The sequence below is a fragment of the Cannabis sativa genome, unplaced genomic scaffold (assembly GCF_029168945.1).
Source record: "Cannabis sativa cultivar Pink pepper isolate KNU-18-1 unplaced genomic scaffold, ASM2916894v1 Contig3, whole genome shotgun sequence".
Taxonomy (NCBI): domain Eukaryota; kingdom Viridiplantae; phylum Streptophyta; class Magnoliopsida; order Rosales; family Cannabaceae; genus Cannabis; species Cannabis sativa.
The window spans coordinates 2,547,946-2,564,867 of NW_026870039.1; the positions used below are offsets into that span (position 1 = coordinate 2,547,946).

The 16,922-nt window shown below is 34.1% G+C and overlaps 2 protein-coding genes across 2 annotated transcripts; both read left to right on the top strand.

Annotated features, from left to right (window-relative positions):
* Positions 1-1,877: 1,877 nt before the first annotated feature.
* On the top strand, positions 1,878-4,415 carry LOC133033275 (uncharacterized). Its single transcript, XM_061107979.1, has 7 exons — positions 1,878-2,009; positions 2,122-2,442; positions 2,537-2,894; positions 2,997-3,357; positions 3,456-3,582; positions 3,727-4,219; positions 4,321-4,415. The coding sequence occupies exons 1-7, from the start codon at positions 1,878-1,880 to the stop codon at positions 4,413-4,415; spliced, it is 1,887 nt and encodes a 628-aa protein (XP_060963962.1).
* A 9,067-nt stretch (positions 4,416-13,482) lies between these two features.
* Positions 13,483-16,305, top strand: LOC133033158 (uncharacterized). The gene is made up of 3 exons (XM_061107775.1): positions 13,483-13,838; positions 14,285-14,504; positions 15,822-16,305. Exons 1-3 carry the CDS (start codon positions 13,633-13,635, stop codon positions 16,035-16,037), a joined length of 642 nt encoding a protein of 213 aa, XP_060963758.1. The 5' UTR covers positions 13,483-13,632; the 3' UTR covers positions 16,038-16,305.
* Positions 16,306-16,922: the final 617 nt, after the last annotated feature.

The following is a 16,922-nucleotide window of genomic DNA, read 5'->3' on the forward strand; positions in this document are numbered from 1 at the left end:
TCTTTTATTACAATTATACCACTTACACATCAATTCCATGCACAGACACGTGTGGCTTCCCTATCAACCATCAATCAACTTCCAATCACTTTCCTCTCTTTTTTCCTTTTGTTTTTCATTTGATTTTTGATTTATTTTCAGTTTTTCTTTTTTTTTAAAGATCAATAACCTCCATTATTGAAGCATAACTATCCACGATTCATCACGGTTTTTTCCTTCTCATTTTTTGTTCTTCCAAAATTTTTCAACTCCCACTAAAGTCACGATTCCTCACGGTTTTTTTCCTCTCAGTTTATTTTTGTTTCCAATTTCTTTTTAAAATGGCTATCACCCGTTCATCCTCATCTCCTTCCCCTGTTCAGAAAAAAAATTCTAAAATGGGATTGAAATCTCTAGCTAACAAAGCAAAGTGTAAACGTCCAATTATTGAAGAGTATGATTCTGATTTTGCTCCTCCTTTAACCAAGCATGGGAGGCCACATCCTAAGAAGAAATCAAAGCTCAGTGTGGAAGAGAAAATGGTTGGTGAAGTTTCTGGGAAAAAAGCTAGTGTTGCTGCCGAGGTTCGAACCGAGGTTGGTTTTCAGTTTCATTTTCGTTTCCCCATTTTTTGAACATTTTATTGTATTTCTAGTTTCTGCGTTTTTGTTTATTCTACTTTGTGAGATTTTAGGGTTTCGCTTTTAAAATTTCGTTTGATGTTGTTTAATTTTTTAGGTCTTTAATTTTGTTTGATCAATTTATTTTGTTCTTTTCTGGGTTTGGCTTTTTAATCAAATTGTATTTACTTTCGTTACAGTGTTCGTTTGTGTTTTAGGTTCTGTATGTGTTTGTAATTTATTGTTAGATATTTTTGAAACTTATGTTTTCGTTTTTGTGTGTGTAATCAGTTGGTTGTAGTTTCCTCTTAGTTTGTTTATAGTTTAATATGTTTATGTTTGATGTGTTTTGGGATTTTTATTAGGTATAGTTGTTTGCTGTTAGTTTTTAGGTATCAATACGATTTCAGATGTTTGCAGTTTATATTTTTATGGTTGTTTCTGTTTGGGAGTTTGTTTTTAGTTTTGTTATAGTTTTATTATAGTTGCTATACTTGATTATTCACAATTTATTTTTACTGTTGCCATTTTGGTTATGTTGCAGGTCTGGGACTACAAATTTAGTCTTTCTGATTATTACAGATCTAAATGTGTTTGCACTAGTCTTTTTTCTGTCATTGATGATATTAAGAAAACTTTATCTGTCAATTTACTGTCACGTTTCGTGAGACTCAATTTGGTCATTTTCTAGATATGCCTGAGTTTGTTTTCCATCCCCAAGTTGTTCATAGTCTATTATTGAGGGAAGTTTTCCAGCCCAATCCTAAAGAGTTTTGGGCTAAGGTTGCTGGTCGTTGCATACGGTTTAGTGCTGAGGAATTTTATTTGATTACTGGGATTGATTATTTCGGTGATTGCAACAAGTTGTTGTTTTCACAGGAATCAAATCAGTTGGTGGAAATTTGTTTTCGTGGTGTAAAAACCATTGACCACAAAGCTATTGAGGATGCTTTTTTGGGTAGTAGGTGGGGTTTGGATGAGTCCCTTGGATTGAAACTGGATGTGTTGTATTTTATTCAGTGTTTTCTTCTTAGTAATACTCCTGATAAAGAAGTATCTAGGTTTGATCTAGATGTTGTGGATAGCGGTCGGTGGGACGAGTATTGTTGGGGTAGGGAATCCTTTGAATTGACTATTGATTCATTCAAAGGTGGAATTCAGCATGGGATTATAATGAAAAATAAGAAGGCAGAGAAGGGAGGCTAGTATGATGGTTGCTATAGGACTTTAGGATGTCCGTGGGTTTTTACTGTTTGGTTTTATGAATGTTGTCCTGCTATGGTCAACACTTTCTGTAAAAGAGTTTCATCTATGATTCCAAGGATTCTGAATTGGAGCAACACCATTGTGACCAAAAATCCAACTCTTCGAGACTTGAAGGGCAAGATTTTTGATTTGCCGTCGAACAAGGTAAAATACAGTTTCTTTACTATTTTTTTCAGCTTTATGTTGTTGTTAATAATTTGATTATTTAATTGTTTTTTTTTTTCATTTTTATATTCTGTTTGATTATGCTGTTCAGTTAAAAATCAAAAACATATGTCCTACTAATGAAGAGAGGCAGAAGCTTCAACTTGAAGGTTTATTTCTTGATGAGTCTATTGATGACCGTGGTATATCGAAGCAAACATTTGAGAGTGGTTCATCTTCAAAGAAATCTGATTCAGAGGATATTGATTTGATGAAATCTAAGTTGGACATGGTCATTTCGAATCAAGCATCATTGGCTGAAGACTTCATATCCTTGAGGTGTTTTGTTGATCTTAATTTCAAGTTTGTAATGACTGTAATTAAGGATATTCAGCAGAAGGTTAATGCCATTCATCGTCGTCCTTCTGATGAGGTATTTAATCATAGTTTATTGTCTCTATTTTTCATGCTTTATTTTTAGTTTCTTTACTGTTTTATTTAAGTTGCATTTATGTTGTTTGAATCAGGGAAAGTCATCTGATGAATTAGTAACTCAAGATTCTGATGATGATGATGATGATGATGATGCTGAGGATGATGAGAAGGAACTGCCTGATCCTGAAAATATTGATTTCGACTCCGATAATGGTGATGAGTTGGTTAAAGATGGTGGTGATGCTGATGATGCTGATAAGGTTGTTAATGATGTTCCTCCTTCTGATGTGAATCCATCTGAGGCTGTTAGAGGCAGTGATGAGAGGGCTAAGGATGTTGAGAAGCCAAAGGGCAATGAGTCTGGATTAAAGGGAGACAATTTTTTTGATGGGTTAAGCCAGCTTGAAATTTATGATGATCAAGTTGTGTTGGCTGGCTTGGAGGCTGTTCGTAAAATCCATGTAAGTGTATCTTAATTTGTTTGCAAGAAAATTATGTTTTATTTTGGTTGCTTAATAGTTTTCTGTTTGTTTTGCAACTGTTTAATTTCAGTATTTGTTTTTTTTAGGTCCCCCAACCCAATCCAGATGTTGTTGGTCAAAGTCCGGTTGCCACTTCATACTGATGAAGAAACTGAGGACACTGTCTCTAATACACCTCTGTTGGATAAGAGGAAGCGTGCTCCGGCCTTGAAATCTCCTTTTGTTGATTTTGGGTCGGCTGATGTGGGGAGCACTCCAATGGAGGTAATGTCCTCAGGTTCTCAATCAACTGGGGATGATAGGGATTTTAAAATGGTTACTTATGTGAAGGGCCTTTATGCTCTTAATGATTCATTTGCTGATCCCGTATCTCCTGAGATTGAGGCAAAGTTTGACGCGTGGATTGGTCAAGGCTTGCTTAAACATCCTAGGTGACTATTTTTATTATTTCTGTATTTGTATTCTGTTTTATTTTTCAATTTTATTTTGGTTTTAATATTGTTTTTTTGTTGTTTGTTTGTTCTTTTAGGCATTACAATTGTTATGTTGATGGTGCGAAGAAATTTTCCCCGGTTTTTAGGTTAAGTGTTGATTATGTGGAGGATAAAACATGGTTTTATCATTTGGCTACTTGCAACATGTTTATAAATGACTCGGTAAAGTTTCTATTTTCCATTATAGTTTATGATAGTTGGTTTTCAGTTGCTTTTTAAATATTTTTTTACTTTAGATACTGTATTAAAGTTTTTAAACAGTTGTTCAACCTTTTGATTTGTGTTTCTGTTATGTTTTTGTTTTAGCATATGAACACCATATTCTATTACCTTAGGAGAAAAGGTAAATATTGTTCCGTTGTTACATTGAATTTTGCAACAACTGATTATCTCTTTGATGATTCCATCCAAGCGTTGTACCACAAGTTCAACAAAGCCAAGGCAATGAAGACTAAGATATCGCACATTCATGCTACCCACCCAATAGCGCACTACATCCGAGGTTTGCGAATTCCGTGTTCTAAGCCTTGGTATGAAGTCGATCATGTGTTATTCATCATAAATCTAAGGAGGGAAAGTCATTGGGTGTTTGGTCGTCTTGACTTGAATGATGGGATTCTGTTTCTGTATAATTCTTTGAGGACTGCCAAAATGAATGATGCAGCTAGGAATGCAATGAAGGCTTATTCTGTGTTGCTCCCTTTGTTTTTTGATCTCCTTGGACTCTGGAAGAATAGGTCACATGCTCCTGATTTAGGTTATGACCCTACAGCTCCTCTAAGAATTGTGGAGATTAGTGGTCTCCCGTCTCAGCAGAAAAAGTGAGTTGTTTCTTTTAAGTTTATTTTATGTTGTTTTTTAGTTGTTAGACTGTGTTTTTCCTTTTTTCTCGTTTTTTAGTGATTGTGGAGCATTTTGTGGCTGCATTTGCCGAGTTCTTCATCCATGGAAAAGATGTTCCTGCAGATTTTGACATCGAAGTTTATCGTACTTGACTTGGTGTCCTTTTCTTCTCATATGGCCAAAGACAAATTGATGAAAGCATTGATAGCGAGGATGAGAAGCAAAGCAAGTCTTCTAAGGCTTCTAAATTGAAAAAGTAGGGTCTTTTAATTTAGTGACAATTTGGTGTTATTGGTTGAATCTATTATCAGACAATAGTTAGTGATTTTATGTTTCTAGGTATTATATTTGGTTTTATACTCTGGATTTGGTTTTAAACTTTTAGGATATTTGACATCAATCCTTATAATATGTTTATTCTATATGTTTGTATCAGCAGAAGTTGTATGTATTTCTAATTGTTCAAGTTTTTATATACAGTCGCACAACTATATAGAAACTATTTTACAACTATATACAAACAATGTACACTGTTCAGCGTACTTGTATTTTTTAATTGACTATCAATGTATTTATTTCCCGTTTTTCCCTTTCTCCATTTTCCTTTATTAATTATGTTTGATCAATTCCTATCTGACTTTTTTTAAAACTTTAATAAAGAAGTTATTTTTGTACTAAATATTTAAGAAGTGTCACAACTGTCAAAAAACGATTTTGCAACTATTACCAAACTGTTTAAAAAATTTCAAAAATAAAATCCCATGTGTATAGAATATAACATATCAACCTGTGTGAATTCTCACACACAATTAAATAATTCAAATAATTCATCTGTATCTATTTTATTGCTTGATTGTTGCATGTCTTTCGGTTGTGCCCGTGTTGACCACATTTGCTGCACCTGTTATGTTTTTTTGTATCCCAATCAGATAAAAACCTTCGTTTCCTTGGTCTTCCAGATCTTATTTTCTGGTTTGGTGGCAAAGCAATGATATCTTTTATGTTTTGTGGTACATCCCATGTTGTGTGATTGTGTACCGGATATGTTGAGCCGTTGTATGTTTCAAGCCATGTTCTTGTTGTGTAATAACCTGAACAATAGTTGTAAACATTCAAGTTCATCTCTTTTATAACAGCAAGCGCATGAGCACACGGTAATTCGTTAAGTTGGAATCGGTTGCAACTGCATGTTTTTTCCTTGAGATTGATGACCCATGATCTGGTTAGTTCTACCACTTCGAACATGGTCTCGTTTATTGGCTTTACCTGTGAATTAAGTCAATTTATAAAATTGTTATTATGTTCCGGAAACGGAAAATAAACTATTAAGAAACAGTAATGCAACTTAAAGTTTTAAGAGATTTTACATTTTCAGTCAATGAGTCCACAAAGTTGTTGACTAATTTTTTCTCTGCTGTAGGTGTTAAAAATGTTGTTGTTTTCTGTGTCTTTTTCCTGTTTGTGTATGTCCATTGTTGTATCAAAGCTCTCAATGACTCCATCAGTGTTGTGATTGGTAGCTCTCTAGCTGTTAAGTTTGTTGCATTTAGAGATTCAACAATGTTTGAAGTCATAGTTGAATACCTGTTATTTTTGCAGTGGTATCTTGACCATTTATGGTATCCAACTGTTGGAAATTATTTTACCAGGATCTAGATTTACTAACAAGTATGTTGGATTAACAACCTAATATGAATTCTAAAACAATGAAAATAAACACATATAAAGTTAGAAAACCTTACAGTGGGTGCAGCGGAATAATATGACTCCTTCCGTTCAGATCTCTAGCCCTTGATTCCTTTCTGTAGCAGAGCATCACCAAGATCTGAACCTGGATCTTCTTTTCTCCTTCTTTGATGCAGAAATTCCATAGTCTTCCATACTATGATTGAGATACCACTTGATGTGTGTGGGCACTACTCATTCACTCAAAGTTTCGAAATTTAGAGAGAAGAAAAGAGAGAGAGAGGCGTGTGAGGCTTTTTCTGAGAGAAACAAAGTGATCAAAGATGTGTGTCTTAGTTTCCTCAAGCCAACACTTTCTATTTATAGAAAACCCTAGAGTTTAGGTTAGAATTGTATGGCATTAAAATAATGGAAACTACAAATGGTATTTCTCATGCATAGGGCCGGCCATACAAAGGGTATTGGGCCTCACTTTGCAACTTTCCCATTTTGTTATTTTCCATTCCCATTTTCTCAAAAATGCCAATTTTTCCAATTTAACCTTTTAAATGCCAATTCTAATTATTTAATAACTTGGAAATAATTATCAAATAATATTGCCATTTAATATATTTATTAATTTAGACATATAAAGTCTCTTAATCAATAAATAAACCTAAAATCTCTTTTTCTTTACAATTTTGCCCTTGCTTAGTGAAAATTCATAAAGTAGACATAGTCTAACTTTTAGAATTTTAATTGATTAATTAAAATCAATTAACTGAGTCTTACAAGCAGTATGGTCTCAACTAGTATGGGGACCATTGTAACGCCCTAAATAATTAGGCACGCTACCCATAATACTTATAAAACCCTAATCCCCTAACCGGGATTACTAATTAAAATAGCGCAGAATTTAAACTTTTATATTAAACAGACTGAAAATAAACTTGTAATATATTTAAACTTTTTAAAATAGTTGGGATCCCAAAAATATTTACAAACTTATTACAAGTTCTTTCTTACTAGCCGACCTAAGCGGCAAAACCGAATACAAAAGTCAACACTGTTAGACCCATAACCCGCTTGGTCTGAAGTGGCATGAACATGTACATTCTTCGCCCTGCTCCTGAAACTCATGGCTGATCAGCTAATGCCTTACCCTTTCCTGCACAGTAGAGCACCCGTGAGCCAAGGCCAGCAAGACAGTATAAATCATAACAAATATATTATGCTCATTCACATATGTCTGTATAGCACAGACCTGATCATTATTTCATCATGCCCATTTATGTCTACGTGGCGTAGACCTATGTGTTGCGCTCACACATCTAATTAAATCTACATGACGTAGACCCACGTGTTACTCTCACACGTCTAAATACATTAAGGCCTTAGAAGCGGTTCATCTCAGTTATGAGTACCGAGTCCAACCTGATTATGCCTTGAGCACATAATCCTTAAATCTCATTTCAATTAACATGGCATGGCATTTATACACATATATCACTAGGGTAATAACCATAGGCTATTAGACCGTTCCTATTAGGGTAATAACCCTAATCCCAGTTACTTAAACATTCATGCATATCATTCTCAACATAAGCGCCACTGCGCATACTCTACGTGTTAATCACTGTCTTACCTGTTGTCCCGCAATAGTAGAGATTCCAAATCGCCAGGTGCTCCTGACCAGGTGCCGGTAATCCTAGTCACACACAATCCGGGATTTTCACAAATAGGGTTAACCTCTGATTTCACATTCATAAAATAAATTCATGGCATTTCAAATACAGATAATCACATAGAGCTCAAAAAGAGCTTTCCAACGGTATAAAGAACGTCCCAAACGGAGTCCCGAGTCAAAAGTTATGGCAAAAACAAAATTGAGAAAAACAGAATTTCTCACTGCCAAATCCAGTCGCGACGGCCGAAAATCCCGTCGCGACGACTGGGTTTAGAACACCCCAAAACTCCATTTTTAAGGTCTTAAACATGCTAATTTTCCATAACTTCGAACCTCAATCATACCATACCCAAAATTAACTTCTTATAGTTAAAAATCATCACAACAAACATCAATTCTAACATTAATCAACAACACCCAACCAAAGCTCCAAAGCTTGAGCAAAATCAACAAAATTCCATACCCAAAAGCTTGAATACCATGTCCAAACTCAAGCTTAGCAACAACAATAAACTTCAAAGCTTAAAACAGATTATAAACACCAATCAAAACCTAAAATTCTCACTAGAACTCACCACAAAACAACATACTCCATTCTACTAACACAATCAAGCATAGCTTAGCTTATATGAACATAATTACACCCACATGCATTCAAGAACAAACACAATAGCATAAAACATATATCAAGTTTCACCTAACTCAGAATTTATTAAAGAGAAGATCAAAGTGTTACCCAAATTCCAAGCCTACAAAGCTTTAACAAAATCCCTCCAAGATTTCCACCAACTTCAAGTAAGATTCAAGGTTAATTTTTCAAGAATTAAAATGGTTGAAAAGATGAAATATAGAGAGGATGAGGGAGGTCGGTTAGGGCTGAGTAAAACCAGAAAAAAATGAATTTCATTTACTCACAATTCATTTTGTTAGAAATACTCAAATAGGCAAAATGACAAAAATGCCCTCTTGGGCCAAATAAAAGCTTATGCACAAAACAAGGGCAATAAAGTCATTTCCATCACCAATTACATCTAAATAAATTTCAGATTATTCACTCAACCATAAAATGCCAAATAATCAATCCAATTTACATTTCGGGCCCGAACCCTGATTCGTGCCCGAAATTCTCAGTGTGACTATACCGCGCTAACTCCGTCGTAACACACTCGAAAAGACAACACAGGCATACTATATAATAATATAGTTCTATTAAGCACGTAATTAATTTAATCTCAACAATTTACCCTTCTCGGGTCATAATTACCAAAATGCCCCTGGCTCACCAACGGGGTCTTTAATATATTAAAATTCATATAAAATCACGTATATTAAATTATATAATAATATAACTTCCTCAATTATACATAATTATCTAGTTAGGGTTTTGCTAATCCATTTCTTAATTCTGGGTATTACAACCATGGATCTATATAACTGAGCTTCCAATAAGTCGAACCGAATTTACCAAGTAAATTCCCTAACTTATTAATTCCTCATTGAATCCACACTTAGAACTTGGAATTGCACTCTCAGTCTTATAGAAACGCTCTATATGTTCCACGATATGGACACGTCATTAGTTATCCATTGTTATAACCCTAATGTGATCAATGATCCTCTATATATATGATTTACACTGTAAATGGATCAAATTACCGTAACACCCTACAATGTATTTTATCCTTAAAACACTTAACCCTGTATAAATGATATTTCAGCTAAGTGAAATGAGATCTCCACCATTTATCTTCGTTTGGTTAAGCTCGAAGGAAATCATCCTTTACTTCTATTTGCCAAATAGAAGCTATAGATTCCATATTTATGTTAGCGCTCCCACTCAATTGCACTACCGTGTTCCCAAAATGTTTGTATCACCCTGACACAAAAGTAGGCTTAACTAACAAATCAAAGAACACGAATAACACTCCTGAGATTGAGCCTAACCATATCAGGATTGAGATCATTTGATCTAGGATCAACAGGTGATATTGAATTGAATAGATATTACGGTAAATTTTAACATATCTAATCAAAGTTCAATATCGGTCCCTTCCGATGTATACTCCATACATCCGATATTGGTAAACTTTGCTAATGTCCTGGAAAGGACATAACACTTTTCCAAGGTGTAAGAATACCTATCGCTGATTATACCATGTCAGTCTAAATCCAGTGTTCTGACAAATCAGGGAATAAACTTTTGAACATATGATTAAGATTATATTCCACTGTGCTGACAATACTATAATCTTTAACCAACTCATATGTTCTGGACTTAAAAAGAATTCATACATTATATACATATAATCATGAAATAAATCATGTGAACCATGCAACATAAAATGTTATTTCTGATCTTTATTAATAAGTAAATCTGATTATATGAAATGAGTTTTATTTAGGGCATAAAACCCAACACCAACTTGTTGTAAATATGGTCTGACACGGATGTCCAAGCTGTCCAACTCCCTCATATGGTATTCAAATTTCCTCTCTGTGTATGCTCTGGCTGCAGCGAAGAATGGTTTATCCAGCTTGCTTGCATTCTTCTTGAAGGTTGCTTTTAGGTTGCTTAACAGGTGGTATACACAATAGCAATGCGTGATTTCTGGAAATACTTGAGCAGGTGCCTTAATTATGCTCTCATGTCTATCTGAGATCAAGCACTGTTCCTCTATAATCCCACATGTTTCTCTTACTTTTGTGAAAAACCATTGCCATGAGTTGTTGTTTTCTGAATCCACAGCAGAAAAAGCTAGTGGAAAAATGTGCCCATTTCCATCTTGTGTACAAGCAGAGAGCAATGTACCTCCATATGTTGATTTAAGGAAAGTTCTGTCAACAACTATTATAAGTTTGCATTTCTTCCATCCTTTTATTGAAGCATCCAGTGCGACAAACAAGTACTTGAAGCTATTGTCTTCCTCTGTTTGCATGTGAACTATTGTTCCGGGATTAGTTTTTTGCAACATGTGCAAAAAACTTGGCAGTAGCTTGTATGATTTGTTGGCTTTTCCTCGTAATTCTTCTTGCGCGTGCTCTTTCCTTCTCCATGCTTTCATGTAGTTCATTCTCACCCCATACTTGTGTTTCATTTCTCCTCTGATGTCTTGTGGCGTTTGAGTTATTTTTATGTTGGTAAACCGTGGCTTGATGTAGTTTCCAATCAATTTCGTTGTAGCTTGTCTTTTGTCGGCAAATCTTATGTTTAGATCACAAGTGTGTATCACCTTCCTGTCATACTTTCGAATGATGAATGACTTTGTTGGCCTGTTTCTGGATGTCGTTAGTGCCCATTTGCATTTTGGATCCAAGCAACAAATCTTGTATGTTCTTGCACATGATTTTTTCACTCTGAATTGGAAGTTGTTCCTAATTGCATAGAAACCAAGCACACTCTGGAGTGTTTCTTTGTCTTTGTATATTTGTGCTTCTTCTATTTCAGGATGTTGCGGATCTGTGATTAGTAGTTCGTCATAATCTGTTATTTCTAATTCCCTGGTTTTGTTGTTTTCCAGTTGCTCAACCATCTCCTCTGCCACAAGTTTTGCATAGTCCATAAAGTCAAAATTTTCTCCCCCATCTTCCGGTTCTGTAGCTTCAATTGTATGTTTTTGATTTGTTGAGTCTTCTGTTGTTGCTGCATTGTATTCGATCGGTTCAAAGGGGCTTGTATGTGTAATTAATGAATTAACATTTCCCAAGAATGATGGATTGATGGTTGTTGTTGGGTTGTTGATGACATTCACACGCAATGGGTATGTTGTGAAGTCGGGGTTAGTTTGAGTTGTACGTAGAAATGCAGGCTTTGATCATCCTTTATCCTTAATGGTTGGTATCCTTCCTTGACTTGATATTTCAGTTGCAAAACAGTATTTTCTTGGTTGCATTCCAGGACATCTTTCAGCTTCGTTTGTAATTCTTCATAGTTACAATTGGCTGAAATGTAATGTCCACTAGCTTCATAATTTTCATAATTCATTCGATCATCAAATTGTCCATTGCAGAAGACTAGGAATGGAATGTCTTTCTTTTCCTGTGATTTTGAAATGGTTATTAGTGCAAGGCAACGATTTTAAAACTGGTTTGATTCTGTTATGAAATAGAGTACAAACTTACTTCTATTTCTTTCCCTTTGTTCAAGTCTTGTATTTCCTGTCCTGATTCCTGCTTTTGCCATTTTTATTTTATTTTTTTGCTGTTAATAAACTATTAGGAAACTAAAATAAAACTATTAAGAAACGTTAAAAAATATTTCAGAAACTAACCATTTCTCAAAGTGTTTTCTCCTTTTCTCTTTTCCAAAATAAATTCCTGCAAAAAATGGAATTAAACTATTATAAAATGATTATGCAACTGTAAATCAACTTAAAAACCACAACTCTTTACTCAAATTAACATAATTGTTGTCATTGTGCCTTTTCATCATGTTTATTTGAATCAGATCAATTTCCAACTATTATAAAACTAATTTGCCACCATTTACATAAATCGTACCTTGTATATCTGCTAGTATTTGGTACACGTCAAGTGACACTCTTTCATAATTTGTAAACCATTTTAAAATGATATTGCTACTGTAAGGCAACGCAAAAAATTAAAAACAGCCTTATTCGTAACATGTGGTTCCTTAATTAGAATCAGATCTTGTTTTTTGTTTTTAAGAATCTGACTTGCCTGTTGTAAACTAGTGAATCAACCAGAATGCAACTGTATATGACGTATATTCATTTTTGAATAAATTTTCATATCATACCTTTTTTTGGATTCGAGGGGGAGCTCCAGATCTGTTTAATACAGATTTACATTGTTTGAATCTGGATTTTCTAGGCTGGATTGAGTAATTTTGAACGATTAAAAGCGAAATCAAATGTTTAATTTCAGTTTCTTCACGGTTTTTCTGGTTTTTTTTTTCGTAATTTTCTATTTAGATCATTGGAGTTCTTCTTTTCCAATCAAATTTTGCCAGAATTTATAGTTGTTCTACACTCGTTCTGGTTTCATTCTGGTTGCGTAGCAGATTGGATCGATGGATGTTTCTTCATCGTCTCCGTTCGTGACGTGCAGCTTAAGGTATAGACTAGGTGGTATTTTTGTAATTTTTTCAATGCGGGCTGTATAAATGTTGATTGGGCCGACCCATAGTAATATTGTAATATTTTACCCTTTTTGGAATTTTCCTGTTTTTTTCCCTTTTATTTTTAATAGATAATTTTCTTTTAATAATAACATGTAATTAGATAATATAATTTTAATATTAATGTATAGGGATATGATTTTGTTCCGTTATTGCACTTTCACGGATTGTAGTCCGTGATGTACGACATATGTCAGATGAGGGAGTTATTTGATCTGATGGCTGAGATTAATCTAGGGGTAATTAGGGTTAAAAAGTAGAAACGTATCCTGACACCCATTTAATGTACACTGAGACTCATTTAATGTACCACAAAATACATTCCGTGAAAGTACATCATGAGACAAAATCGTGTCCCTTAATATATATTATAATTAATTTTTTATGTTATTATTTATTATATTAATAAATAATTATTTTTGTTAAAATACTAAAAAAAATTAAACTCACCACGACTATATTGCTTAGTTAATACTGAAAGTAGTTTGTAGTATAAATATCTAAGTTTAACTTTCAGTTACAAATAAATAGCTAGATTATTTTTAGCGGTAATAATACCTAAGTTATATTTTTAGAACTTTGTATATATATGAATGTCAACTCATTATCCATGTGTGGTACATATAAATTATATTTTTTAAAAAAAATTAAAAATTCATAACTCATACCTCTAAAAATTAAACTTACTTCGAAAGTTAAATTTAAATATAAATTACTCTAATACTAATTGAAAACAGTGTCTAACTTTTCTTAACAATTTGGTTCTACTACTTCTACTCTTTCCATTCTCCGTACTCCTTTCATTTTTTTTCTCCCCAATTTTCTTTCCTAACAAATAATCTTGCTCTGCAAAACCGACGAGACGACACTCCAGTGTGAGATGGGTTGGTTATCTCGATTCCTTACTGCGGTCACCTTCTTAGCGGTTGGAGTTATATTTTCACCGGAGAGCTTTGGATCTAAGTCCGACAGTCACCATTCACCAAAAATTTTTACCTATATTAAATTGGCTCATCTTCTCTGCTTCTCCACCGCTTGGGGTGCAGCTATATGGGTCACCTTCATCGGCGGTATCATCATGTTCAAGTAGGTGTTGTTCTGTTTTAAATGTGTTAGTTTTTTTATCGTTGGAATTGTTAATCTTGGTCTTCAGTTCTAGAAGAAGATGTGGAATTGGAGGTATATATGATCTGTTTGGTTGACGGGAAAGAGCGTTTCTCGGTTTTATACTTGTTAACTTCTTGAAAATTTTGAGATTGGTCATTGATAGGGAAAGAGGGTTTCTCGGTTTTATTTTATTCATTCTTAGTAGGGTTTTCATTGATAATCATTAATATTCGAGGACCAAACCTAGAACTATTGGTTCTTTGATATTTTTTCCTGGAACTCAATTCAAATAAACTAGGAAAATTTGCTTAGGGCTTCTTCTTTCTGTTATTATTATATTCAACTACATAATGAAATATAATAATGTCTCACTATTGTTACTTTTCTTAACATGGAAATTCTTGCTTTGTGATACAATTTGTTAGGAACCTTCCGAGGCATCAATTTGGTAATTTGCAGAGCAAAATGTTCCCTGCTTACTTCTCAATGGTGGGTGTTTGTTGCGCAGTATCAGTAGCTTCGTTTGGGTATCTGCATCCATGGAAGACATCAGCTACTACTGAGAAATACCAACTCGGGTTTTTGCTATCTGCATTCGCCTTCAATCTGACCAATTTATTTGTCTTTACACCCATGACCATTGAGGTCAGTTTTTCTTAAAACTCTTCTCTTTTTCATAAATACATAAAACCTCGTGTTTTGATGACGTTACAACCTACTACTATGATGTTCAAGGCTTAGCACTTATTAATCTAAATTATTGATTTACGTTTCCATTGTTTCTCAGAAAATATGAAAATTCTTATGTGAAAATTCTTAGATTTTCATATTAGCTAGTATTTCTGAGACTATAACCAAGTACTTCTCTTCGTCATTTATTGATGTGTTCTACTCACATATTCATATTTGGAAATTATTCAAACTAGGAAGAAAAAGCTATGGCTGTGTTTGGAAAATAACATGCTAATTGGATCTTAATATAATTAGTGGGAATTAACAGGTTACACATTTATGTTTTTAACTGAGTAATTACATTGTTATTATGTAAATGGAGATAACTGAGGCTCTTCAATTCTCAAGGGGCATGAGAATTAGTGTAGTTATACCGAGCTTATTTTGAAAAAACTTAATTAGAAGCTTCATTGTAAGCTTGACAAAGAGAATTTTCGATTTAACTACTATTTGAAGTAACACAAAAGCTTTATTTTAATGATTTTATGCCAAGCATGACAATGGGATCTTAGAAATAATTACTATTTGACTTTGAAACATGCTAAAATTTGTTTTAGCCACCTAAACTAGAGTTGTTACCAGATTGTCATTATTATTCCAGTTCAATATTCAATGATAGAAGCTTTATTTTCAATGATTTTATTTTTATGCCAAGCATGACAATGGGAACTTAGAAATAATTACTGTTTGACTTTGGAACATGCTAAATTTGTTTTAGCCACCTAAATTAGAGTTGTTACCAGATTGTTATTATTATTCTGTTCAATATTCAATGATAGAAGCTCAAGAGAAAGAACTCAAAAGATTTTTACAGGTTCACTACCTTTCGATAGCTACTTCTTGGGACATTTAGTCCAAGTAAGCGATCCAGTAACAAACAGATCAAGTTTTACATAACGTATACACAAATTTTTAACAAAAGGCAATGTCCCACTTAGTCAAAACTTGAATCTTTCCTGGTGTTCTTCAAGTTGAACATTTCACTCAAGTATCTGACTTTGGAATGCCTCTAAAGATGCATCTGAATTCCCTTCATAATTTTGCCTACATATTGAATTTAAAACCTGGCACTTACAATGCCAAAATGTTTTAGTTTTTGTCAGTTGTCTCCAAACAATTTTCCTTACAATTCAATTTCTTTCATTTGGGAGCAGTAAACAGAATCAGATAAGTGTGCTGATGCTAAATTTCGAATACTAATGTAGCATTTCGACCCTTTTTATTGTTTAGATGATGAAGCAAAGACACAAAGTGGAAAGAGAAGAGAACATTGGGGGTGAAGTTGGGTGGTCAAAGAATGTGGAAGTTGCCAAGGTGAATCCAAAGCTTGCAGCTATGAACAAGAAATTTGGGATGATTCACGGCTTGTCTTCTCTTGCTAATATCATGTCCTTTGGCAGCCTTGCCATGCACTCATGGTACTTAGCAGGTAAGCTTAATCTGTAGTGAAATGCTTGTGTTTATCTCTACGGTGGAAGAAGTTGTACTCTTGATGAACATGAAATTCTCACGGATAATCAGTATAGATATTTCCTGGAAAGCTTGTATTCTGATTGAACAATTTAAACAAAATCACGAGGTCCATGATAGTGGAATGTATATGCTGTTGTTGTAATAAGGATGGACTTGATGTGATGATTATGCAGTGTAGTTTGCTTGCTTTATATCAAGTCTACATATTGAAAAAAAAAAAGAAAGAATAAGGGTTGAACTACTCTATGCTGATTTTTTTTTGTTTTTGTTTTGAGAATAACTGAATAAGTAACTTCATTAAAAAAATAGAACTGTTCAGTACAAGTTACATCATTAAAACACTTGAAATATTACCTTTACAAGACAAGTGCCTTCTTTGCAATGGTATTGTCTTCCCTTCTTACAAGAGTTGAAGAAACACTGGGGGTTATAGATAAAGAGTTCTTTATAAAAACTATAACATCATCCAAAGGGGATAAGTCTTTAAGATTATTATTGATTTTATCTACTATCTCTTTTGAATTTGTCTCTATATATGACACTGGTACACCTTGAGCTATACTCCAGCTTATTGCTCGTTTTAGTGCCACAAGCTCTGCCATTGTTGGGGAGTAATCTCCTGGAAAGTTTGCATTTCCTACTCTTAACTTCTCCTTTCGAATTCCTAACTATTGCCCAAACAACTACATTCTCTCTTTTTGAGTCTATGGCAGCGTCAACATTTAGCTTCAATTTGCCTTGAGGTGGTGGTTTCCATCTGCAGCTCTTGCTAGTTTCTTTCTTTTTGCTCTTCCTCTGCCTGTCAATTGTCGGAGCCTCCTTATGTTCTTGGAATATCTTGTTACCCTACTGTAAATC

Excerpts from the sequence above, each read along its gene's own strand:
- LOC133033275 (XM_061107979.1), top strand. The coding sequence starts at position 1,878 with ATGGTCAACACTTTCTGTAAAAGAGTTTCATCTATGATTCCAAGGATT. Across the intron at positions 2,010-2,121 it reads TTGATTTGCCGTCGAACAAG|TTAAAAATCAAAAACATATG; the intron begins GTAAAATACAGT and ends TATGCTGTTCAG. Across the intron at positions 2,895-2,996 it reads GGCTGGCTTGGAGGCTGTTC|TATTTGTTTTTTTTAGGTCC; the intron begins GTAAAATCCATG and ends GTTTAATTTCAG.
- LOC133033158 (XM_061107775.1), top strand. The coding sequence starts at position 13,633 with ATGGGTTGGTTATCTCGATTCCTTACTGCGGTCACCTTCTTAGCGGTT. Across the intron at positions 13,839-14,284 it reads GGCGGTATCATCATGTTCAA|GAACCTTCCGAGGCATCAAT; the intron begins GTAGGTGTTGTT and ends ACAATTTGTTAG. Across the intron at positions 14,505-15,821 it reads TTACACCCATGACCATTGAG|ATGATGAAGCAAAGACACAA; the intron begins GTCAGTTTTTCT and ends TTTATTGTTTAG.